This window comes from Cheilinus undulatus, linkage group 6 (assembly GCF_018320785.1).
Source record: "Cheilinus undulatus linkage group 6, ASM1832078v1, whole genome shotgun sequence".
Lineage (NCBI taxonomy): Eukaryota > Metazoa > Chordata > Actinopteri > Labriformes > Labridae > Cheilinus > Cheilinus undulatus.
The window spans coordinates 9,073,812-9,099,896 of NC_054870.1; the positions used below are offsets into that span (position 1 = coordinate 9,073,812).

The 26,085-nt window shown below is 39.7% G+C and overlaps 2 protein-coding genes across 2 annotated transcripts; one reads left to right on the forward strand and one right to left on the reverse strand.

Annotated features, from left to right (window-relative positions):
* The first annotated feature begins 1,269 nt into the window (after positions 1-1,269).
* Positions 1,270-7,763, forward strand: mcfd2 (multiple coagulation factor deficiency 2, ER cargo receptor complex subunit). The gene is made up of 4 exons (XM_041788794.1): positions 1,270-1,352; positions 2,322-2,489; positions 2,634-2,793; positions 5,801-7,763. The coding sequence occupies exons 2-4, from the start codon at positions 2,323-2,325 to the stop codon at positions 5,930-5,932; spliced, it is 459 nt and encodes a 152-aa protein (XP_041644728.1). The 5' UTR covers positions 1,270-1,352; position 2,322; the 3' UTR covers positions 5,933-7,763.
* Positions 7,764-12,080: 4,317 nt separating this feature from the next.
* On the reverse strand, positions 12,081-19,339 carry prop1 (PROP paired-like homeobox 1). Its single transcript, XM_041789795.1, has 3 exons — positions 19,246-19,339; positions 15,705-15,937; positions 12,081-12,425 (listed from the first exon to the last, which is right to left on the reverse strand). The coding sequence occupies exons 1-3, from the start codon at positions 19,337-19,339 to the stop codon at positions 12,081-12,083; spliced, it is 672 nt and encodes a 223-aa protein (XP_041645729.1).
* Between the last annotated feature and the right edge of the window lie 6,746 nt (positions 19,340-26,085).

Sequence of the window (26,085 nt, forward strand, 5' to 3'; positions counted from 1 at the left end):
CTTTCAAATGCATATTTATTATTCACGGGCTGCCCTCCTTGAAATGAGTGAGAGTTCCTGATTTGTTGGACGTAAAAGAAATGTGTCGTCTTCCTCTAAGCAGCCATGTCCTTAATCTTTCCTCTAACACTTTAACTGGATCAGGTTAAAGGCTTAAGAAGCAACATTTCACAGAAAGCGCTGCGGCTGCAGAATGAGCAACCAAAACATACACAACCCACAACTAGAAACGGGCGGTTTCTCCTATTCATAGTGCTCATTTCCTAATTTCATTATTATTTTCGTGGAGTTTCTCATTTTGTTATTGCATGGCTTTTCTACCAGCAAAGACAAATTAATGCCTACTCCACTTTCAGGTAAAAACAAATTAATCTTTTTTCTACGATGTTGCACGTGACAGCTGGTCTGAGCACAAGACAATTGGGAAAAGAACAAATTTCGTTCGTTTAAAGCTCTAAAATGGGAGAAAAACAGTGACAGGGCGGAGGGGAAGGTAAAATCCACAAGTGGAAAACACAAGCACGGGGTGTGAATACAGGGTTCGACGAGGGTCAAAAACTACGGAGCTACTTTGTGACAGAAAGTCAACCTCAAGTCTCCTGAACAGAGATTTGGCGGCTTCATTTTCTCTCTGGAAACTCGACATTTCCTTAACATGAATCCTCTCCTTTCCTTCCTTTTCAACGAACTCAGATACACAGCACGCTTCGGCGTGCAAGTTTACATTTGACAGCGTTTGCGTCACTCCCCTCGTCACGTCATTGAAGACGCTTCACAAAGGACTTTTATCCTGTCAAGATAGTTCACGCCAGGAATTTGCCTGCTTAAGTACCTTGATACAGTGGTTTGCAACTGGCCAAAGGATACATACTTTCATATTCATATTTTATCATTTTCACCCACCCTTCTTTCTATACACATCCCTTCTACTTTATAAATAAATATTAATAGGCTATGTGTTTCAGGTTGTGTTGATAAAACGTATTTTCACAAATTACTTTGCAACCTGAAAAAAGGACATAAACTAAGGAATATTTTTAAGTTTAATGGCAGGCTTTGTGACTTTCTATTTTACTTTCTAACGCGCCATCTTCTTTACTGTGTGTCATAAAGTAAAATTAATTCTTCGAAAGCTAAAAATAGCTGACTTGAGACGTTTTAGCGTTGCACGCAGTGAATTCTCTCGCTTTTCTTATATACCCTTTGAAGCTATTAACCAATCACAATGAGCTGTCGTGTCCAAGAGGACCTACGGCAAGCCGCTTAGTCCTGAAAGCCTTGTGACTGGTCATACTCGTTTCCAGACAGACCAGACATCAACACAACGGTCCGCGTAGACGAATTATTTACAAGTACGTATGGTATCACTATTTTAAAGTATTTATACAGCTGATTTACTCGTTATCTTTGTGTTTTTTTTTCGGGCCGTTATTGCTCAAACGCAGTCCTGAAATGAAGCTTCAGTCTAGCAAATGTAACAGCCTGTTTGCTAGCATATGTTTCAGTTAACTGGTGTTTACTTAATAAAGGTGAAGGTTAGTTGTCCCTCTGTACCAAAAATGTTTAAGTCAATCCTTTAAGTTCCCTTTCAGACTGATGTTGCTCCTCTTGCAATTTTCTTTTAGTTGATTTAGTTTTATGGTCTTAGATTGGATTTTCTGCACAGATCTGATTCATAATCTTAAATTGATACAATGAAGCGCAGTGGTTTATGGTAGCGCAAATTAGATCATTTAATGGGGAAAACAGTGTGAATAAAATGCGTTTTAAACTGAGGTTATTCCAGAGTAAGTCGAAGGTTTAAAAGAATGAAAACTACACGGGGAAACAAAAACTATATCCAAAATACCTTTGCACGGTAAGTCTGTCAGAATAATCTGTAGGTTACTTTTCCACACGTGTTCAGCTCTGACAGTCTATGTTGTTGTGATTGATAGTACGTGAAAGTGTAAATAAACATCTACAGTAATAAGACAAGTCTTCAGGAGATAAAAAGAAGAATCCATCAAAAATGGCGCTCAAACTCCGGCAAATTTTTTATGTTGTACAAAAACACTGGCAACATTTTGGCATTTTTTAAACAATTTAGAGAGATTGTAGGAACGTTTTTATCAATAGTTGGTGATTAAAAACAAGAAACAACCCAACACTGTGTCTAGGCTTCTATTTTTATTGCCAAGGTATCAAACAGGTATCAGTATCCTTTTTTATCTTCACTAGACTCAGATCAAAGTTTAACAATCTGATATTATGACAGCCTAATTTCAGATTACATTTGGTCTTTTATGTAACTTTCTGTTGGTCTCTGTGTGTGTCTGCAGGATGAAGAGCAGCAGGTTTCGGTTACAGGGGTGTCTCCTCCTCTTCCTCCTGTCCTGCTGTGCCTCCGTTCTTTCTCAGCATGAGCAGCAGACCACCGTGGAGGCTGGAGCTCATGTCTCTGGTCACGGTCACGGTCGACTTGACAAAAATATGGTCCAGGACAAAGAGTGAGCGATATCTCCACTGACAATGTGTTCTTTTCTCTACCTGTTTAGACATGTGTACAATCCAGCTCTTATTTGCACAGAGTTGGACTTTAAACTCAGCCAGCAGCAGCGTTCTCACTCTCCTGTGTATTTTCCATGTTCCAGCCACATCATGGAGCATTTAGAAGGAGTTATCGACAAACCAGAGAAGGACATGACCCCCCAGGAGCTGCAACTGCACTATTTCAAGATGCACGATTACGATGGAAACAACCTGCTGGACGGGCTGGAGCTCGCCACCGCTATTACACACGTACACAGAGAGGTGGGGGAATGTGCATGTGTTTGTGTGTACAAATCTATGCCCATCTTTTTTAGTGGTAAATATGAAAGTAATTTAAAAAGCGATTGCTACATCAGCTATAATAAACATCAAAACTTCTAAATTTTCTTATTTCACAACTACAGATAAGTTGGTTTGACTCAAAAATGCAATTTAGTGTTTCCCTTTTTCATATCATAATGCACAAAGTTATTTATTTTAACAACCCCTGGTCTCCCTGTAAAAGACTGCTGCGTTGTAGGTGGAAACCCTCTCCAAAAACATCAGACTAAAGTATCAACATGCCATTTTAATGCTTGTATAATTCTTTCACCCTAAAATGAAAAGGAAGGGAATTCTGAAGATGTCAGGATGTGATCCCTTTAACATAACCTCTATCTTCTTCAAGATAAAGCAGCACAAAAAGACAGAATAAAGGTGTTTTCATACCAAATGCAGAGCAGGTATTTTCCAGTGAGTGGTTATAAATGCTTAGCTAGAAACTTGAGGCCAGTTAAATCACATCAGGGTATTTAAAGGACACGTTTACAGTCCATGTGCAACTTCAGACGTAAGGATATAGTTATAGTTAAGAGATTTTTCCTGTGTAGACAAGTTTAATGGTGTGTTTGTGGATGCTGCCCTCTTGCAGCTTTTGCCATAACTGCAGGGCATCTCAGTAGTTGCTGCTGACTGTGACAGCAGTAGAGATAGTTAGACTAGAAGCATTGGTACTTGTTAATTATTCAGGACTAGTTACATTTGTTTCTGTAAGTGAATTCTATGGATGAGTTTTGGGCACGGCCCTCTTGGCCTGCCACCATAGCTATGGTGATGACTGCAGTGTCTACTGTTGCCCGCTGACTGTGGCAGCAGCAGAGATGGTTGAATGAAAAACTTTAGACAGCCGTTGATAAAGGTACCTTAATCAGATGATTTAAATTTCACATACTACATGATACTTATCTATGTTTAATATTTATTTCAGAAATAGAGAAAATGTGGCCATTCACCTTGAAATTGTGATGAAGTGCTGTGTTATATAACATTATTCTACTTGCTACTATTCTACTAGCGTAGAGATTTAACAGTTGCATATGAACACATGGACAAAGTTGTTGGTACCCCTCTGTTGAAGAAAGAAAAACCCACAATGGTCACTGAAACAACTTAAAACTTAAATTGAAATTGACAAAAGTAATAATAAATACAAAATTACTGAAGATTAGCTAATGAAATCAGACATAGCTTTTGTATTGTGGTTGTGCAGTATCATTAAAAAAAAAAAACTAATGAAACTTGCCTGGAAAAAAATTGATAGTACCCCCAGAAAAGATGTAAAATAATTTTATCATAGGGACATGTTAGACTCAAGTGTGTCCTGTAATTAGCATCGCTGGTGTCTTCAAACTTATGATCAGTCTGCCTATTTAAAGGGTGAAAAGTCATCACTGTGCTGTTTGGTATCGTGGTGTGTACCACACTGAACATGGACCACAGAAAGCTAAGGAGCCAGTTGTCCCAGGAGTCTGGGAATAAATCTATAGACGAGCATGTCAAAGGTAAAGGCTATAAGACCATCTCCAAGCAGCTTGATGTTCCTGTGATGACAGCTGCACATTTTATTTAGAAGTTTAAGGTCCACCAGCCAACCTCCATGGGCGTGGTCACAAGAGGAAAATTGATGACAAATTGAAGAGATGGATAATATGAATGGTAACAAAAGAGACCAGAACAGCTTCCAAAGAGATCAGAGGTGAACTCCAAGGTCAAGGTACCTCAATGTCAGAACGCACCATCCGTCACTCTTTAAGCCAAAGTGGACTTCATGGAAGACGACCGAGGAAGGCTGCACTGTTGAAAGCAAATCATGAAAAAGAGGGACTGGAATTTGTCAAAATGCATATTGAAGAGACAAAAAAGTTTCTGGGAGAATTTGCTTTGCGCAGATAAGACAAGACTGGAACTTTTAAGCAAGTCACATTAGCTCTATGTTCACAGACACAAAAATGACGCATGGGTCCAACAGGATAATGATCCAAAACACCAAAGAATGATTAAGAGCAAAACATTGGACTACTCTGAAGTGGTCTCCTATGAGCCCTGATCAAATCTTATTGAACATCCGTGGAGGGAGCTGAAACATGCAGTCTGGAGAAGGCACCCTTCAAACCTGAGACAACTGGTGAAGTTTACTCATAAGGACTGGGTCAAAATACCAGTGGACAGGTGCAGAAGTCTCATTGAGAGTTACAGATGTCACTTGATTGCTATTAGGGTTAAGGGTACCATCATTTATGTCCAGGCCAGTGCCTTAAGTTTGTTTTTTTAAATGTTTCTGTTGAACCACATTCGAAAGCAACATCTGATTTTTAACATTTAATCTTCAGTAATTTTTAAATCCATTATTAATTTTGTTATTATTACAGTTTTAAGGTATTTCGGTCATTATTGTGGGGTTTTCTTTCTTCAAGAAGGGTTTCAACAATTTTGTCCATCTGTGTAATCATCACAGAGTAGTGGTGTTCAGCCGCTAACTTCCAGTACAGCTAAACCCCACCCATAACTTCAGTTTCAGTTTATTCAGTTTATTTATTTGCACATATAATATGTAAAACAAAGAAATACATGTACATACCTCTCTTGATAGAGAGGTAGCTGCTGCTTTGCTCTCCTCAAATAGCGCTGACTGGCCAGGCCCATTGTCAGACCTGGCACAGTTGTTTCAGATTGGGGTGTGTGAGATGGATTTGCCTGATGACAACTATGGAATCTGGCCAATCCATCTGCTTTGCAAGGTTAGAAAAGTTGGACTGTGACAGTCAGACTGTGATATCTGGCACACCCATTTGAAATTGATTGGAAACCCCTGCAGTGCAATGCAATCATTTAATGCTATTTTTAACAAAATGTTGTATTCTGTGCCTATTAATGAGGCTATACTAGATTTTAACTAATTAATTCATTCAAGTTGTTCTAATCTTTATGAATGGGATTTTGTGTTTTTCAGGAGCGGGGAGAAAACAGCCCACCAATGAAAGAGGAGGATCTGATCAGTCTGATAGATGACGTTCTTAAGGACGATGACAAAAACAACGACGGCTACATCGATTACGCAGAATTCGCCAAATCTCTGGAGTGAAGCGTCACCTGAGCCCATGAAAACCACAACAAGGAATCTGCAGGACTAGAAGCCGACCAAGAATCCATAGTTTGATCTTTGCTTTCACCCTCGAAGGCAATCAGGAGATGTCAGTGATGATTTAGGTTGGGATTACTCTTTTTTATTACTTCCATAGTACAACAAGCAGTGATGAGGAGGAGGACAAAATGCACTGACTCTGGTGTGTGCTCAAACTTCACAGAGACATCTGAGCACCTTCGACTTCTGCGGCTTCCTTGAAGTAATTTTTAAAGGGTTAGTTCACCCTACTATCACTATAAACACCCTTTCGTTCTCTTTATTGAAAGTACAAACAAAACTGTCTTTATATTTCTGCCAAGGACTGTTAGATTCTTGATTGTTCTTTAAATAATTTTGGGTGAACTGGCTCTTTAAACATTGAGGACACTTAAAAGTGTTATTTCTCTTTTAGTGGTGCTTTCAGTCGTTCATTAGCATGGAAACAGAATGTCATCACTTTAAATGCTGGACTCAAACACACATTTACATGAATACACCGCTGCTGTGTGGACCAAATGATTCCTCCTGTGAGAACTTCTGATCGTAAAGAAGACATCAGATTTCATCACGTAGTAAAGCTGCCTTAACTTTCACATGAACAGCGGACATGTAACTCAATGGAGTGTGCTTAGAGGGAGGAAACCCTGCAGGACTCAGGAAAGGAAACTCGAGCTTCAATGAAGAACATCATGATGCTGAAGGCTTTTCATTTTCCTCTTGTGGCTGGAGAAAGTATAAGCAAGGATGCAGAGGTGTGTCGTTTGTGGAAGTCTTTTGAGCTGTAGAAAAAAGTAGAAAACAAAGCTGGAATATACAAATCATGTATGAAAAGTACAGAAATGCTCTTTATTTTCAGTAAAAAGATGGCTCAATAGCACAGATAATAACTGGTTCTTCAGGTTTTTGCTCCTCTCTTTCCTCCCTGCTTTCTTTTGCTTGTGTCTGAGGTGTGATGGGCTAAGAGTGGAGGAAAGGAGGTGAGGAAAAGAATCAATAACGTATGAGAAGAGGCCTGTTTGTGAAGATAATCACCACCAAACAAGCTGATCACATCCCGCTCACATTGAGTTAGGCTGGCAACACGCTAGATGATTGAAAATCTTCACCAATAATGAAAAAGCAGGAGAGCACAGATATGATAAGTTACATCCTTGGAATACAAACCAGTTGGCCAGACTGCTGACAGAAGATCGTACAGAAACTTGAGATAAAAAGTCCTGATTCGTGGCATCCAGTTTGTGCTGCTTCCCGGTCTGCTTGGTCTTGCTGGCTTTTTCCATTGGAGGCACCTCGATCTGGAATCTCAAACATCAAACGTGTCTGCTTTGATATTTTATAGCAACTCAGTGCTCTTGAGGATTATTTGGTCAAATCTGACACAGAATCATCAGATGTGTCGCCAGCCAACCCTAACAGTTCCTAACATAACAAGCATAAATAGTGAATGTACAGCAGCCTTATGCTGCTGGTTCTCTGTCACTGGATAAACTCAAAGCACACTGGTCGTCTCAGCTGGTGTCCAGTAAAGCTCTTGTAATAAACCATTAAACATGTTTGTTCCAGCTGCCTCTAAACCAGACGAGGAGCAAACATGTCTTTCTGTTGTTGAATCCAGCTGTGATTCTTTATAAAGTTTAAATTCTCATGGATGAATTCTTTATTTTTGCCATCCAGTGTTGATTCTTCAATCATTTCAGGTTGTTGAGTGAAAATATGTAAAAAAAAAAATAAACTGAAAACATGACGGATGCAGCTGTGTTGTCTCTGGAATGTGAATAAAAAACTCAAATTTTGAAACTTTGGCTTTTATTTTAATTATGAAATCATATTTTAAAGATGTTTTTTTTCTTTGATGCAGCTCAAAGGTTTAACAACACTCATAGTTCATTTACAGAACAGAAAGTTACTCAAGACATAATGCACGCTAACTTTTATTTACTATGTTGTGCATATTTCCAGCATTTCAAATGGCTTGAAGGCACAAAAAGGTGTTGGAGAGATTTCTCCTGTCTGCAGCAGTGTAACAGGCTGTTACAACCTATGTAGCCTAATAATCTTATCAACGTACTGAAATTAGTTTTGTCCCTGACAGGCTCAGATTGTTACTTCTAGTGTCGTTACAGAAAGGATACCATAAGGTCTAGAACTATTATCAAAGAGGAAGATGATTTAAACAGCTTTTTCACCAGAAAAATCAGGATGTAATCCGACAGTGACTTATAACGTTGGAACAATGATTCTAAGAGTTATTTTTAACTTCCTGCTGTGTAAATTTGGGAGAGCTGCTTAGGCAACCTGCCACACATCCTGGGTGTGAAGAAGCCCCTCAGGGCCCTAAAGAGAGGAGGCAAGAAATAGGGAAAGGCGGCGAGAGGGTGGGGTGCAGAGTGGGAGAAGGAAAAGGAGAAGAGGTGGTCTGGTTTAAAATTAATGCCGAAAGAGAGCACCCTCCCTACTTCACTCTCTACAAACACTCTTACATTGATTTAAAAATAGATGAATTTCACCTCACAGGACACAGGAGTTATTGATCTTCAAAAAAAAAACACAAACAAACTGGCTGGGGCAGAAGTGGACCATGACCAGTCTTGATTTCTGCTTTTGCCAGAGTATCATGCATATATGGCTTGTGATGGAAAGTTAAGCAGAATTTATTTATCTTCTTGGAAATTTGTACATTTACTTTAAAAGTTTTCATTGACAAAATCCTGACATAATAGGCTGACAGTACATACAATGTTCTTGACTCAAGATTTATACATAGATTACCTATTATTACAGTGGAGTTTTAGGTAACGATAGAAAAGAAAATAATAAAGGAATAAGAGTTAATTTACAAGAAAAAAAAATGAAATCGTCAAGTTAGGAAAGTCAGTAAAAAGGATATTTTTTACTTTTGAAGTCATAAATATACATTCACTAAACCTTCACATTTTTGAGATCATAAAGTGGAAATGTCAGAAATCCAACCACTGTTTTCAGTTTAGTTTCTTGTAGTTTTTTGACTCACTGTTATAAATTTCAATTTTAAAAACTTGAAATTTTTGACTTTTTAATGTCAAAATTTGTCACGTTTTCCTGTAAATTTCCAGCCTTTTAAACTAAAATTCTGAGTTTGTTTTCTTGTAAACATACATACTTGTCCACTGAGCTGTTTCTGAGCTTTTTAAAGTGAAATGAGACGTTCAGGTGCAGTAGTGTTCTTATAGTACATCACTGTGACTTAACCACCGTGTGCTTTAAGGGACAATAACGTATATAATTAATGCTATAGAAAACAATGCACTGATTATGGACCTTATTTCATCATGATTAATGCATTAATGCAGACAGCATTACTTCATGTAATTATGAGCCTTTGTTGTGTAGCTTTTCATGCAATTAAAAATACTTTGAGCTGGTTTACTACAGAAATTGATGTTTTGGGGCTTCAGCTATTTGAAAGAGCAAAGGCACATATACAGAAGCCACAGTCCTTCATGCACTGATTTCAGGAGTGTTGTACCAGTGTTAATTTGGCAGCTATTTTTAATTTTAGTCTAGTTTTAGTCTTTAAATGAAATGCATTTCATTTTAGTCCATAAAAAGTCCTCACATTTTAGTCTTTACTTCAGTCCAAGCATTTATTTTGTTGCCTAAATCTGGTACCAAATCATGATAGTGTGTTCTATGCACTCTGCCAAACCTGGGGTCCCTGCTTTCTGCAGCTGAGAGGCAATATAGATATAGCTAAAGTGTTATTTGACAGATTTACCCACAGTAGAGAAATATCACAGATTTTTAATGTCCGACATAAACTACATTACATTTTAGTCTAGTTTTAGTCATCTTGATGAAAACTAAACTTAATTTTTGTCAGTTTTAGTCATCACAGATCTATTTTTGTTAGTCTTAGTCTAGTTTTTGTCACGGACAAAGGCTGTCGACGAAATTTACACTGTGTTGTACTCAAGAGCACACTATCTGAGACCAAGACTTGCCCGAAACCAGAGTGCACTGAGACTAAGACAAGACCAAGACCATAAAAATCAATTTTATTAAACCATGACAAGGTTGAACAGTTAAAGAGCATTCTCTCTTTAATTTTAGTTTTCTTTTTAGTAAACTTGACAGATAAAAACAAGGTGTCTGCAACTCTTTCAAAGCACAACATGCAAAAATCTCAAATCTTAACATTGTTGCTCGATTAACGTCTTGTAAAAAATTAAATCCTTGTATGTATTTAAAAGCCACAGACTGGAATCAATCTGGAATCATTTAAAGGAGACATATTTTACCCCTTTTTCCTTTTAAGTATGTCATTTTGGGACACCTTTAGAATAGTTATTTATGATGTGCAGCTCAAAAAACTCCTCACTTACACTGGCGATAGGAAAACTCCTATTTTCAGCAGATCTCGCCTACTGCTGAAAACGCTCCGTTTCAGTCCTGTCTCTTTAAGACTCAGAGATGTCCGTGACCTTACCGTTCTCTGATTGGCCAGCTTGGTCAAAGCTTCCTGGGGGCTGAACAATGGGCCGAACTGTTTTCTGGGCCCATTGATCACGGAGTTTTGCTTACTTTATTCATTGGGCTTTTAATCAGCACAAGTCAAGACTTAGTAATGTAAAGGTACACGTTTCACGGCATCGTTTTGGGTAAAAGGGCGGATAGTTATGAAAACAACTGATGACAAAGTTTAGCACACATTAGCTTCCCACTGACCCATGGCTCGTTTTAAAGTAATGTTATAAAGTGACTTACAGCTTGTGGCTCTAAGCCTCCCTGGGCGATCTTTACAGAGGGAACAGCTCCATGTTTTAGCAGCAGATTAGGGGCAGATCTAGCATCTTACTGTCCTTTATTGACGAAACAATCGTCAGTGAAGTGACGAGCGCAGAGAAAAAAGTTCGCAGGCGGGCGGCTCGAAGAGACAAACAATTCCCACTGCTTTCTGCTGCTTTTGTCCTTCGGGAGCGCATACAGAGTAGATTTATCGTCACAACCAAAAAAACACGAATAAGTTCAGAAGACATGCTGACCGGAATAAATCTACATGAGAGCAAGATTTCAAACAACAGCAGCAGCGGTGTATACAGCGCTGGGGAGGGGGCGTGGCTGAGAACGAGCTGCCGGGAGGGCAGGTCTGAGAGCCTCCTGTGGGAGGAGGGGAGGGGAGTCATCTGCTCAGAGCCGTCCAATGGGGAAGCCGGAAAACGAACTGACGTCAGCTCGTATCAAGTCTCACAACGAGCTGTTCAGACAGGCCGGTAATCTCGTTTGTGGGGTTTATGGAAAGATGCGTGTCTCTTGATAAAATGAAATCAGTATGGTTTAGAAAGGATCCTCAACATTGTAGCATTGTATGCAAGAGTTAAAATATGACTTAGTATAATATGTCTCCTTTAAAATATCTGAAAATGAGATGTTTATCTAGATTTGTCAGGTGAATGAGGCCTAAAGTAAGTGTTCAGAGGTATTTCTAAGATGGACTGATGTCTGAGTTTTTGCAGGTGTAGCTAGTTGCTGTTTCAGCAAGTGGTTCTTACTATCACATTAATGAAGCCAAAGAATAACAGATCAGTGCTGGTCTCGTCCGGTCTTGATGTAAAATCCAGAGTCCGGCCATTCTGAGACTGAGACAAGACTGAGTAAAAATGCTCCTGAGTCCGAGACTAGACCAAGACATTCAAAATGTGTCAAGACCAAGACCGTTTTTGAGTACTACTATTTTGCTCAAAGAAAGATGTGATTTCTGGAGCAAAATCATGTGTAGACATCAATATTTGAGTAAAACACAATAACAAAAACAGACTGAAAGTGCAGCAGATCAAGAATTCCTGTGTTCTCTGAGGTGAAATTCCTGTGTTTATCACAGTCGACTTCTATATTTGTAAAGACGGATGTGACAGCAGCTTGTGGTTAAAAAGCCACCTTCCTCTTTAATGAGAAGCTCTGTATCTGTAGGGATTCTCTGTGAAGCTGTTAGACACCTAGAGGTTGAACCTGTCAGGGACAAGACAACATTTAGTGGATCTACCTGATAACTCACTCTACATATCCATCAGAAATACAATCAACTTTGTGAAGAAATAGAGTAGAGTTTGTGTATTTGTGCTGTACGTCTTTAGTTCCAGTGAGAGGGCGTCTCTAGAGGCTGCAGGGAGAACATGGGGGAGGGGATGTTGCCCCTCAGTGGGCTGTACCAGTCTTCATGCTGCCTCTGAGCTGCTGCTGCTGATGGGACGCTGCCTGAGAAGGGGCACTGCGGGTACGGCCCAGAGGGTATCATAGGGGGGAGGCGGGGGAGATGAGCCAGAGGCTGGGGGTAAAACTGCCGGTTCATGCTGGACGACTGTACATGAACGCCTCCCAGAAGCCCCCTGTGACCACCAACCACACCCACAGGGAGGACTTTCTGTGAGGCGCGCTCCTGCTTCCTCTGTTTGGCCCGTCTGTTCTGAAACCAAACCTGCAGACATCAGTGAGAGGATGGACAAGATTATTTTGTTCTGCTCTTTGTCACTCAAAAAGAAAGGCATTTGTTTCATCTTTCCAATGATGCCCTCTGATATTTAGAATAATTTCAAATGTCTGACACTAACAGTCTGAAAATATCCTGAGAGTCTACAGACACTCCCCATATTTTATGTGTGGTGTCAGTGCACTGACTTTCTCTCGCTGTGTCTCTTTCCTGTCAGTCTCTGTGAGTTTGTGTGTTCATGGTAACCAGGAAGAAAGAGTTGTCCTCCATGCACCAGGATGGTTCTCATGAGTACAATGAATTTAAAATAAACACAGGATTCCTGTGGCCTGTGATGAAAGGATAAATGCTCAATGAAGGGACTTCAGGTCAAATGTGTAGACTGAAGGGCAGCCAGACATCACATCACAGGGGTTAATAAGTGGGAGCCTCACTTCCCTGGTGTTTTACCCAATAATACCTTAGGAAAGCTGGATGGTAATGCTGCAGCACAGGTGCTGTTTGGTTGCAACCCAAACAGCAACAGAGCAACAGATTTAGGCTCATGTGCAACTCCAGGAAGTGACACGTTGATACTACCTATCCTACCTCATGGGCACAATGGCCCCCACAAATGAAACACAGCTTTCTCTAGGGCCAACATCACACATGAGGAAGAACAGCGGAGTGAAAAGAAGTGCAGCAAAGTCTGAAGAAATATATGGCAAAGTAAAGTAGGTGGTATAGGTTACACCCCCATTAAGCAAATTACATTTTTATCTTATTTTCCTAAATATTAATGCAAATGACAGAATATTTTCAAGTCATCAGCCGTTGGAGTATAATTCAAATGTTTTTGAACAAACTTCATAATGATAACCATTATTTAAAAAAAAAAAAAAAAAAAACAACCTCAGAATGCACTTTTCCACATGTTCCACATTATTAAGCAGGCCACAGGTTTCAGCAATATGGGAAAGAAAAAGGATCTATCTGCTGCTGAAAAGTGTCAAGTAGTGTAATGCCTTGGACAAGGAATGAAAACATTAGATATTTCAAGAAAAATTAATTGTGATCATCGTACTGTGAAGAAATTTGTGGCTGATTCAGAGCACAGATGGGTTCATGCAGATAAAGACATAATGAGGAAGGTTTCTGACGGACAGATACATCAGATTAAGAGAGCAGATGCTAAAATGCCATTACAAAGCAGCAAACAAGTATTTGAAGCTGCTGGTGCCTCTGGAGTCCCACCAACCTCAAGGTGTATGATCCTCCAGAGGTTTGCAGTCGTGTATAAACCTACTATTCAGCCACCTCTAACTAATGCTCACAAGCAGAAACAGTTGCAGTGGGCCCAGAAATACATGAAGACTCATTTTCAAACAGTCTTGTTGACTGATGAGTGCTGTGCAACCCTGGATGGTCCAGATGGAGGAGTAGTGGATGGTTGGTGGATGGCTGCCATGTCCCAACAAGGCTGTGACGTCAACAAGGAGAGAAACTCATGGTGTGGCCCCCATCCTCCCCTGACCTCAACCCTATTGAGAACCTTTGGAGCATCCTCAAGCTAAAGATCTATGAGGGTGGGAGGCAGTTCACATCAAAACAGCAGCTCTGGGAGGATATTCTGACATCCTGCAAAGAAATTCCAGCAGAAACTCTCCAAAAACTCACAAGTTCAATGGATGCAGGAATAGTGAAGGAGATATCAAAGAAGGGCTCCTATGTTAACTTGGCCTGTTCAGATGTTTTTGATTGAAATAGCTTTGACTTCAGTAAATATGACCTCCTATTGCTGCAAATTCAACAAATGACCATTTTCAGTTCTTTACAACCTATAAAATATTTTAAAACTCTGTTTTGCATAATAATGTGGAACAGTGCATTTGAGGTTTTTACTTAAAAAAATAATGGTTATCATTATGAAGTTTGTAAAAAAAAACATTTGAGTTATGCTCTAACGGCTGATGACTTGAAAAATATTCTGACTGTCATTTGCATTAATATTTTGGAAAATAAGATAAAAATGTAATTTGCTTAATAATGTGGAAAGCGGTGTAGAGATCAATGCACCCTGAATGGGCCCTCCTCACTTGTTATTTATTTAAAATGTCAATGCATGCCTGTTGGACTAGTAGCATTGATGCATCCTAGCTTACAGTAACCTAATTTTGAATGGTGACAGGTGTATCAGGCAATAAATGGGACTGATGCTGAAATTGTCTCATCCTGATACTTTTTAACACCTTTTCACAGCTTTATCCACCCATTTCTGGACACCTTTTTTTTGCCTATTTTCATAAATTTTTTTGCCACTTTTTTTTTTTTTTTTTACCAAACTTGCCACCATTAACTAACCTGACAGCATTTGGGAAAGGGCAGAGAATTTGAAAGAAACTCAGAGGGTGATTGGATGAACGTTCTGTCAGTCACATCTTTAAAGGCTAATCAGAGCAACAAAATACGTGACATAGCCGCAACCGAGGTGCGCGTGTGCAGCTACTGAGGAATAATGCGAACTATGGCGACTGTAGACATGTCAGTACACAACTTTTGTGGTTTTTAAAAAGAAAACAACTCACTGCTGTTCTTTGTTCTTCTTTGAATGAAGAAATGTTCTGATAAAACTGGCGCTTTAGCAGCATCCATGCTAAGCTCTTCTGCCATAATTGCACCGGCCTCTTGTTGCTGCTTGTTTACGTCACGACTCCACCGTGCCTGAGAGTGCTGCGCCTTGTCGCTGATTAATCCTGTCACTTTCTAACCGGGCCCAAACGGTTCAGACGGGAGCTTTGCAAGATGGATTTGCCAGTGAGAAACATGGAAACGGACAAATCCAGCTGCTTTTCAGGGTTAACCATTATAACCCTTCCACAGCTTTAACAATGACCACAACTGAAGTTAGAGTAAAAGATGTACAGAGGGCCGAGATTAGATGATCTGAGTGAGCGAGAGGGGATGTATGGAACAAGGAGGTCAGAAATGTAACTAGTGGCAAGGTCATGCTGTACTTTAAATGTGAGTCACAGGATTTTGAAGTTGATGTTTTGGGAATTATGCACAAGGCAATGCAATGGGGTCTTAACAAATAAAATGAACCCTTATCAGTCAGGGTTAGGGTTTGTTTTAAAGAGTGTTTGTGCAGTTTAGACCTTTGAAGGAGTACTTTCTCTTCAACATGCCAATCAGATGTGAAAGCTTTATGATACTGTTGATCATTAAATAATAAGTACAGAACATTTTGACATCCCTAATAAAGAATCTTTTACTCCGCCCCCCCCTCACCTGTATGCGGGCCTCATTGAGCTTGGTGACCCGGGCCAGCTCCTCTCTGTAGTAGATATCTGGGTACTGGTTCTGTGTAAACGCCCCTTCCAGCTGCTCCAGCTGTTTGTGGCTGAAGGAGGTGCGGTGTCGTCTGCGTGCGGGGGAAGGGTGGAGGCCCCGGCTTCTCCTGCTGAGGCCCACAGACACGGAGGTCTCAATCAGTGTCCCCCTCCTCACTGGGTCTCCAATATCTGATTTCAAGAGGAGAATGGGAGTTTCAAGATTTGAAAAAATGCTGAAAGGCTTTTCACTTCCTCTGAATGATAAAAAAGTGTCGTTTATTTATAAAGGAGCATTTCACTGATGAGTGTGTATAAAAAGGAGGATTAAATGATTTTCTGGTTCCCACTAAAATCAGGCAACCTGAGAGCGAGCGAGATTTAAGTGAAGAAGACGAGCTCGTGAGAAAAAGATACGAGAACCTGCAGGATTACAGGGAGATTATCAAACAAAGTGACTCATCCCACAAATTGGTGGACTGAGCTGACCCCTGTGTTCACACCACAGAGGACAGATACAACTGAAACTTTATTTAAACGGCTCTTTTCAAACAAACATGCAGCATTAAGCGTGTAACAGAGAGACAACTGGAAAACTTTGATCTAATTCTGCAAAACTAAAAGCAAAAACATGACAGAAACAACTGATACAAATCAGTACAAAGCTAAAAAGAGCAAAAACATACAAGAGACAATACTATTATAAGAAACAACAATGAAAGTTGGGCTTAAGCTTCACATTGAAGAAAAGCCAACGGTACCACTTACATGATTTACAATACTTTATATACATGAGCATGACGACATGCATCCTTGCATTACACTCGTTATATTTTGCACAATACTTTTTGTTGTTTTCCTCAGTTTTTGTCTTATTTATCTAATTATCAAAGAGATAATGACACTAATGTTCCTGTGACAAGGAGTTCATTTCTGTTGTTTCCCAGGGTCACAAAATCACGGATAAATCAGTGTTGTTCTCCCAAGATGACAAAAAATAAAGAAATCCAAATCTTGAGGGAAATTACTTTTAATCAAATTCAGGAGAACAGAGTAAAACCAGATCTAATACCTGGAGAGAATCGATCAGTGTGAGGTTTGAAATTATCTGACAACAGTAAAGCGCTGGGTCAAGGTGATAGACTGAGGTGGTTTCTGGAAGGGTGTGATTCTGGGAAAGCTTACATGAGATTAATAAAAGGCCAAGTGACCATGACCTTTGACCTCCAAAATGTAATCATTTTAATGTTAGAAGGGACATTTGTGCAAAGTTTGAGGAAAATCCTTCAAGGTGTTTTATCGGTATTGTTCTCAGAAGAAAAGAATGAACATGAGGCCTAAAAATGTAGACTTTTGACATGTGATCTACAAAATCAGTTAATCTCAGAGTCAGGGTGGATATTTGAGCAAATTCTAAAGAAAATCCTGTTCTTGAGATATGGTGTTCCTGAGAATGGTCTCATCAGACTAAAGAACTCTCTTAATTGAGCACAGAGTCTCCCACATGTCTTTTGCTGAACTCCAGACCAGATTTAATCTGAGTTTTCTTAACAGTGGCCTTCTCTCTCATGAATCTTTGATGAAGAACCGGGCAACAGTTGTTGTTGTTTGCAGAGTCTCTCCCATCTCAGCTGCTGAAGCTGGTAACTTCTTCAGAGTAGTCATAGGAGTCTTTCTGGACTCTCTCACTAGCAGTGTTAATGTTGGCAGCTATTTTTAATTTTAGTCTCAGTCTTAGTCTTTTGATTAAATGCATTTAGTTTTTGTCAAATTTTAGTCATTTCTACCCTTTTTAGTTTTAGTCTAGTTTTAGTCCATAAAAAGTCTTCATATTTTAGTCTTTACTTTTAGTCCAAGCATTTATTTTCTTGCCTAAATCTGGAACCAAATCATGGTTTATGCACTCTGCCAAACCTGGGGTCCCTGCTTTCTACAGCTGAGAGGCAGAATAAATACAGATGGTTTGACAGATTCATCCACTGTGGGGAAATATCAGAGATTTTTAATGTCTGACGAAAACTGAATTACATTTTAGTCTAGTTTTAGTCATCTTGACAAAAACGAAACTTACTTTTATTCAGTTTTAGTCATCACAGATCTATTTTTGGTTAGTTTCAGTTCAGTTTTTGTCAATGAAATAAAGGCTGTCAATGAATAGTTTTGGTCATACTTTTTAACACTGCTCTCTAGCCTCCTTCTTGAACAGTTATCACTTGTGAGGACGGCCTTATCTAGGTAGATTTACACAGATGCCATTTTCCATTGAACTGGGGGAAGTTCAGTGCTTTGGAAATGTTTTTGTATCCATCCCTTGCCTTTTACTTTTCTGTAACCTTTTCTCTGAGTCGCCTGGAGTGTTCTTTTGACTTCATGGTGTAATGGTAGCCAGGAATACTGATTAACCAGTGACTGGACCTTCCAGACACAGGTGTCTTCATACTACAATCACTTGAGACGCATTCACTGAACCCATGTGATCCTGATCCACCAGGTGGCTGGACCTCTGTTGAATTAGGTCAGTCACTTTAAAGGGGGTGATAATTTATGCAGTCGCTTATTTTATATTACATTTTTACTCAATGACATTACTTTGTAAGAAGTGTGTTTCCGCTTTTACATTTAAAAAGTCATTTTTGTCCTTTTTTTTCTGTCAAAATAGCAAAATTATACTGAACCATGATTAATTTATAAAATCAATAAAAGAGTAAAACATCCAAAGTGATGAATACTTTTTATAAGCACTCACTTATGTGCAATACATCATTGATAATTATAACTATTGTGATGTATTAATTTTTATCTACTTATTGCCAGTATGTTTTTATTTCTTTAGGTCTTTTTTCTACCTCTTGACTACATTTGTCAAAACCATATGCTTCTGTAACAACATTTTCCCAATTTAAGGACTAATTAAGCCTGTCCAATATAATTTCTGACCTCATCTTATCAATATTGACCTGTTTTTTTTATAATACTTATCTTAAAACCAATCATAACTTCACATTATGTTTAAAACTGTATTTCAAAGATAAAAATCATTGAGAAAGTGAGCCATTTTTATATGAAGTGAAACTTTAGTCTTATGAGTTCTTGTCTTGTTTTGTTTTATACCTTAAACCACGTCTGAGTTGGAAATTATTTTCATTCTCCAAAACTGAGCAGGAAAGAAGATGAACAAAAAATATTGCCAAAAACAGATCATTCTGAAATGTTTAGTCAAAGTCTAAACACTGGAAGTTCAAAGCAGCTGAAAACAAGTTTATGACATCTCTTTGTTTAAATAGGTGAAAATGGTCAAATGTTTCAATGTATCCTAATAGTTTTACTCCGATTAACCCTAAACATAAAACATTTAACTATCATGCGTAGCTTTGAATCTCTAAACCAAAGCTGTTTAGAAGTCACTGACAGTAAATGATCATTAAGAAGCATGTAAAACTCTTTAGCTTCTTATCTGCTGTAATTGATTTAAATGAATAATTTGTATTTTTCAGTCTGACCTGCGGTGGAGCTGACGGTCATCATGTCTGAATAAACGTCTGAACACTCCTGCTGGTTCCTCTCTTCATCTCCTGCTCTCTTCACCTGAGACATGGCTGCAGGTCTGTTCACCTGCATCCTGTGATCCCCAAAAATAAAGTCCCATCATGAGCTGATGTCCCGCCCACCTGCTCTCCATTTACCTGAATGAGTGACAGACCACAGGAGACAAACTGGGACTGTTAGTGCTTTAAAAACATCCTTCATTTAGTTTATTTCTTTGGTTTAAACTGTATTTTAGGACTGCTCAGTTGATGGTTATTAAAATATCCCTTTGTGTCTTTTGTCATATGACGGAGGTTGTTTTACCTTTATTTATTTCTGTCATCTTACAATCTTTCTGTCTTTTTAAATCTTTAACCCTTACTGCACCAAAACACTGTAAATAAATGTTTTTGCTCCTTGGCTAGTGTGCAGGAGTTTAATTTAAACTTTTTAATTGGGTTAAATGTTACAACTTTATTCTACAACCCCAATTAAAAAAAAAATGGGACACTGGATAAGATTTGAATGAACACAATGCAACTGCAAATCTTAAAAACTCACATTTTATTCACAATAGAACTTTAAGCAACATATAAGATGTTGAAACTGAGACATTTTACAATTTTATGACAAAATATTAGGTCATTTGATGGGAGCAACACATCTCAAAAAAGTAGGGACAGGGCAATTTTTACCATTGTGTAGCATATGCTCTTCTTTTAACAACAGTCTGTCAATGTCTGAAATGTGAGGAGACCAGTTGTTGGAGTCCTGGGAGAGGAATGTTGTCCCATTCTTGTCCGAGGTAGGATTCTAGCTGATCAATAGTCCTGGATCTTTGTTGGATTTCTTTTTTTAAAGATGTATTTTTGGGCCTTTATTAGAGAGAAGAGGACAGTGGATGGACTTGGAAACAGGGAAGAGAGCAGGGGGAGACACGTGGTAAAGGGCCACCCAGCAGATTCGCCCACATACATGGTGCACACCTTAAACCACTCGACCATCTGTGCGCCCCCTTTACTGGATTTTTTATTTTATGATGCACCAGGTGTTTGCTATTGGCACTGGGCCTCTTGCACTGTGAAGCCATGCTGTTGTGATGGATGTGATGTGTAGTTAAGCATTGTCTTGCGAGAGTATGCCTTCCCTGAAAGAAATGTTGTCTGCATGGGAGTATATGTTGCTCTTAAACCTCTATATTCTTTTCAGCGTTGATAGTTCCTTTCCAGATGTGTAAGCTGTCCACACTACAGGCACTAATGCAACTCCACACCAGAGATGTAGGCTTTTGAACTGGGCTCTGATAACAAGCTGGACGGTCCCTCTCCTCTTTAGTCCACAGGCCTCAGCATCTGTGGTTTCCATAAAGACTTTCATATTTTCATTCATCTGACCACAGAACAGTTATCCAAGGCAGCTGTGTTTCTGGATCGTGTCCACATTTGGCCTCTTCTTTGCATGATACAGCTTTAACTTGAATTTGTGGATAGCACAGGAAACTGTGATTTCAATGAAAAATGATTTCTGGAGGAGTTCCTGAACCCTAGCAGTGATTTCCAGTAGAGAATCATGCCTGTTTTTGATGCAGTGCCTCTCTAAAATGCTCCTTTTATACCCACTCAAGCAACTGACCTGTTGTCATTTTACCTAATTAGTTGCAAAAGGCTCTTGCAGCTGTTTTTCTTTAGTACCACTTACTTTTCCAGCCTTTTGAATGCAATTGTAAAATGACTCAGTTTGAACATCTGATATGTCGTTTTTATTATATTGAGAATAAAATATGTGTTGCATTCTGTTTTTATTTACATTTTACACAACATCTTGGGAACTGGGGTTGTATTCCATTGGCTTGTTTATCTTTCTTTTATTTGTTTTTGTTTCTGTTCTTTTTCTTGAACGTTGCTTTTGCTGTTATTTTCTCATAAGTTCCTTAGTTTTTGTGGTGAGATGCAGTTTCCTGTGTGACCAGCAGGCGTCTCTATTACATCAGCCTGTGTTGAAGCAGTGTCCTCAGTCTGTCTGTATTCTGACTGAGATTGGATGTAGAGACCACCCAGCTGAGCCCACTCCCCACTATCAGGTCACCTCCTGTGTATGGTTTGCTGCAGATTGACTGATCCCTCCCCACCCCCCCAACCCTGATCATACTCCCACTTCCAGTCTGCTGTATTAACTCAGCTGAACTCTTGTGTCACCCTACGAGACCCCAGCTGCTATCAGCAGTTCCCATGATGCTAAAGTGAGTCCAGGCGGACATGGAGAGGAATGGACTGGCTAACGTCTGAGCTCTGAGTCATGAACGAGCAGCAGCTGGCTCCTTGAACAAGACACTAACTCATCACGATCTATATCTGTACAACAATGCTGCTTCTATATGTAGGCATGTAGATAGTATACCTCGAAACTCTGCACGTGATTGGCATCTGAGGTTAAACACTGGATATAAGGTAACCAACCTCGTATCACCCACAGCTCTACTGAGTGCCTGGTTTATCCCTCTCTTCATCTTTTTGTTCTTCAGCCTAAAGTGAGGATATTTTGATGAGAGATTGGAGCTGGAGAGAAGTGAGAGGTTTGCGAAACCTATTAAAACCAAACAGTCAGAGAGCCTGATTCACTTTAAAAAGTGAAAGGCTTTCATGCATTTGCAACCCTCCAAATGAGTCAAAAGAGACAATATCAACCTCACAAAACATACGAAAAGGGTTAAACGCTCCCCCAACTCAACTGATGAGCAAACAGCATCTGTGCTCCTCTGCTTTGCGCATATTTTAATGAGTCATTATACAGTCATTTGGGAAAAAACTGGCCACTTTCTGTGCAAATCAGCATCATGGCAAAAAAATGTGTAAGTCACAAACACGAGTGCTAGCAGCCATGCAGTCAGGGGGAAGAAATGTCTATTTTCTAAGAATTGGTGGTAACTGCGCAACAATCTTTATGAGAGATGTCACGCTCAACCTCTCCAGATCAGGAAAACAATCCACCTTTGTGCGACTTAAAAATGACTGATCTGTTAAAAAAAGGCACCAATTATGACCAGCATTAACCTTGCAAAGCAGATGGATTTGCCTGTTTCTGTGTTTCTCACTGGCAAATCAACCTCGCAAAGCTCCCATCTGAACCTTTGGGCCTGGTTAGAAAGCGACAGGACCAATCAGCAATGAAGGGCAGTACTTTCGGGCGCGGCGGAGTCGTGACGTAAGCCAGCAGCAACAAGAGGTGGTGCTAAAGCGCCAGTTTAATCAGAACTTGACAACATTTCTTCATTAAAAGAAGAACAAAGAACAGCAGTGAGTTGTTTTCCTTTCAAAAGTGACAAAAGTCGTCTACTGTCCACAGTCACCACGGTTCGCGTTATGCAATTCTATAAGGGGTTTACACGTCTGTAATGGCGCACCTTAGTTTGGGGCTGCGCCTATGATGTCATGTGTTTTGTTGCTCTGATTGGCCTGTAATGATGTAACAGACACAAATTTATCCAGAGGTTAAATCAGTCCATGTTGTAGGCAGCTACACACTTCATCCACATGTGTGGAGATTGTGGTGCTGAGCTGTTGCCATGATGAGAATATGAGTGTTATTTTTTCTTTGAGTTGTCCTTGTATCACATTTTTAGAATCTGGCCTCACAATAAAGTGTAAAAAGTTCTCTCCCCTCCATGCTCATCACTATCCACAAGAGCAGAACTAAACTCCGTTTAGCTTCAGAGCTCAGCTCAGTGCAGAGTAGCAGTGCAGAGAGCTTCTCTCCACATTCAGACACAAAACAAGAACAAACTGCACAGAGCATGACCATTTTATGGGTGTTTTTATTGTCGGAATTAGGGTGACCATGTTTTCAAACCCCCAAAACAGGACTCTAGTGTTCCTGGAAACCCTCATGGATGACTGCATGGTACAACTGGATTTGTTGTACCACAGTGCAACTTTCAACAGCAAGAGCTTTGAGAAAGAAAGGAACACTGACTGATATAAAACTAGAGAAATGAATGCTGCAAGCATGGTGCTTGTATTCTGTATTTCAGCTGCTGGGACAAGGACTGCTAAAAACTGGAAGTTTGAGGGAAAAACACATTTTGAAAAACTGTGTGCTACAGATACAGAACTGCACAGAACTTTTAGGCATGTTTGGGCCAAAAGTTGAGCCCAGCTGTGGGCACCATCAGGCAGGAGGGAGTATTAGTACAACCCAGGTCATACTCTAGATGTCCTTGCATATTGTCAGTGGCATGGGAAATAATCTGTTGAAAACTAAATTGGCGTAAGAGGTGGATGTGGGAGTATAAGCAACAGTCTAGACCAGTGGTTCTCAGCTGGTTTGGTCTCATGACCCACTAGCAACTCCTTAATGAGCAATCTACACCCAAATTTTAGATTTAACAGTTGAAACTTCCAAATTTGCAGTTTCTTGTTAAATTTCTTTAGATTTTCAGGAAAAGTCCCAAAGAATATTACCATAAGTTGCAAGGAACATGCCCAGAAAAAACTCACAAAATTAAGACAAAACTCTTAAACCTTTTGGGCAAATTACTTTTAAGTTTCCTTAAAAGTGTTTAAAAGGAAAATCTTTCAAAGATTTCAGGCTTTCAGGATGAGAATTCCAGAAAAAAATTAAATAAAAGAATACTGTCTAGCATCCTTTCCTTTCAGTTATCAAAAACTTAAACTAAAAAAAAAAAAAACATTCTTTAATCACCTCATAGAACTTGACATTTCTGACACACTCAGGACCCACTGGAAACAGCTCCACGACCACCTTTTGGGTCCCAACCTACAGGTTGAGAATCACTGGTCTAGTGTACCGTCTGGGTGGGTAGTAGGGATGTAACAAGCCCTGTGGACATGGGCGTAGCACAGGGGGGATAAAGGGTACGGATTACCCGGGCCCACAGTAGGGAGGGGCCCTTGGGAAGCCTGCAATTAAAAGTGTGTTTTATTTATTTTTTTCTTCTATTAATTGGTGTCATCATTGGATCAAAAGCAACTAAATGAATTTGTCAACAGACAGAAATTTGCATCGAATAGTGTGAGCCCCTGCTCCTCCCTCAAAAATATCCAAATGGTATAGCCCAGTGCTGTGAAATAATGCACGTAAATTTAACTTAACCATTGTAAAAATCTTGCTCTTAAAACCAAAAATTATGGTTCTAAAATACATTTACAAGCATGGACATTTGTAAAAATGATGCAACATTTGTTGCTTGGCTGGTTAAGGGGGGCCCTGTGTAAAATTCTTTCTGTGGGCCCAAAATTTCCTAGCGACGTCCCCGCCTGTGGATGTCCCAAGAACCCCCCAAAACTCCGGAGATGGCTCCCGGAGAAATTCAAGGGGGTAAAAGGCCTGGATAAAAGCCATGTCGTCAAGCTTGACCCCTCTCCAGCCCCGGGCTGTGGCACATGGGGCCTCATGATGAATGAATGTTGGGACTCAGGACATGGAGCTATGAAACGAAACAGTCCTGGTCAAAGTGGAGTGGCTGGCCATTGTAGTCTGAATATCATTACAGCTAAATGCTTTGTATATCAGACCTTGAAACAGAGAAGAAAGTGTGAGAAAATGTCAGGCAATTTGATGCTAACAGCATCTGCAATCTGCTTTTTTGTGGTTCAGACCCTGAGTTTGTGACTAACTGATTTGCTTGCAAAATTTAATAGTCATAGATCCCACAGATTGATTTTGGCTTTGTAGTGGTAGATGACTGGATTTTTATCAGGCTAATGAAGTAGAACAACTATATTATGTAACAAAGTAGCTGCTCACTCATGATCTACAGTTGTAGATCAAAGGGCATCTGAATAATAGACACTAGACAACTTAAAATAACAAGCCAGGTGTAATTCTCCCAGATACAGATAGCTGCTAATCAGCACAAACCTCACTAAAGCAAGGTTAGAGCTTAAGTGGTTGAAAATCTGGGACTTGTTAGACAATCTTTTAGGACAATAAAGCACAAGACAGATTATTTGTCTGATACCAACATGGAAAAACCTCCAAGAGACTTAAATGGCACTACTACCTGTCACTTTTAAACCTGAATACGATATAAACTGCTGAGTTTTATCAGCATTCAGCCTGTACATGAAAATTATTATCCAGACTTTTTTGTGTTTAGACTGTAAAGATCATGTTTCCTGTTGTACAGTTGAGGTGGGTAACTCTGGCACAACTTCCCCAGCTTCCAAGGTGCATCGAGGATGAAGAGAGTCTTGAAGAGAACAGAAATCCAGCAACACTTGTAGTTTAGAGAACAACTTTAATAGATCGAGGCATTTAGGCATGTAGCCTAATGGGAGGGCCATCCCTGATGAAGGCTACATGCTGAAACAAGTCAGTCTGTTGTATAGTTGGACATTTTCTCATAGGGCTCAATGGGGATTGACTCACAGAAGGAGAGAGCCTCCAGTGGACTCTCGAGGAACTGCAGATTTTGACATCACATCTTAATCTTGGTGGTCGAGTTGCATGTTTGACAGTCATAATTCTTAGAAGCTGCTCTCCTTCTTGTATAACACGTCTGTCATATCACGAGCCATCTGACCCAAGAGATACTCGACTCCAAGAAACTGTAAATCACAAGTTCAAACCCAGACTGGAAATGTGATACGCTGATACAGAAGATTATACCCCCCCCTCTTCTTCCTCTTCGGTCCTGTATGTTTGCCAGGAAAATGCGACATAAACGAGTTAATTATCTGGTTGAGTTTACAAATTAGTGTTTCGACTGAACCAAACGTCACTGTCGATTCTTTGAGGAAAGTCCCGTCTTCTTCTCTATACGCTCTAATTTGATTCCCTGTAACTCGCTGTCTGAG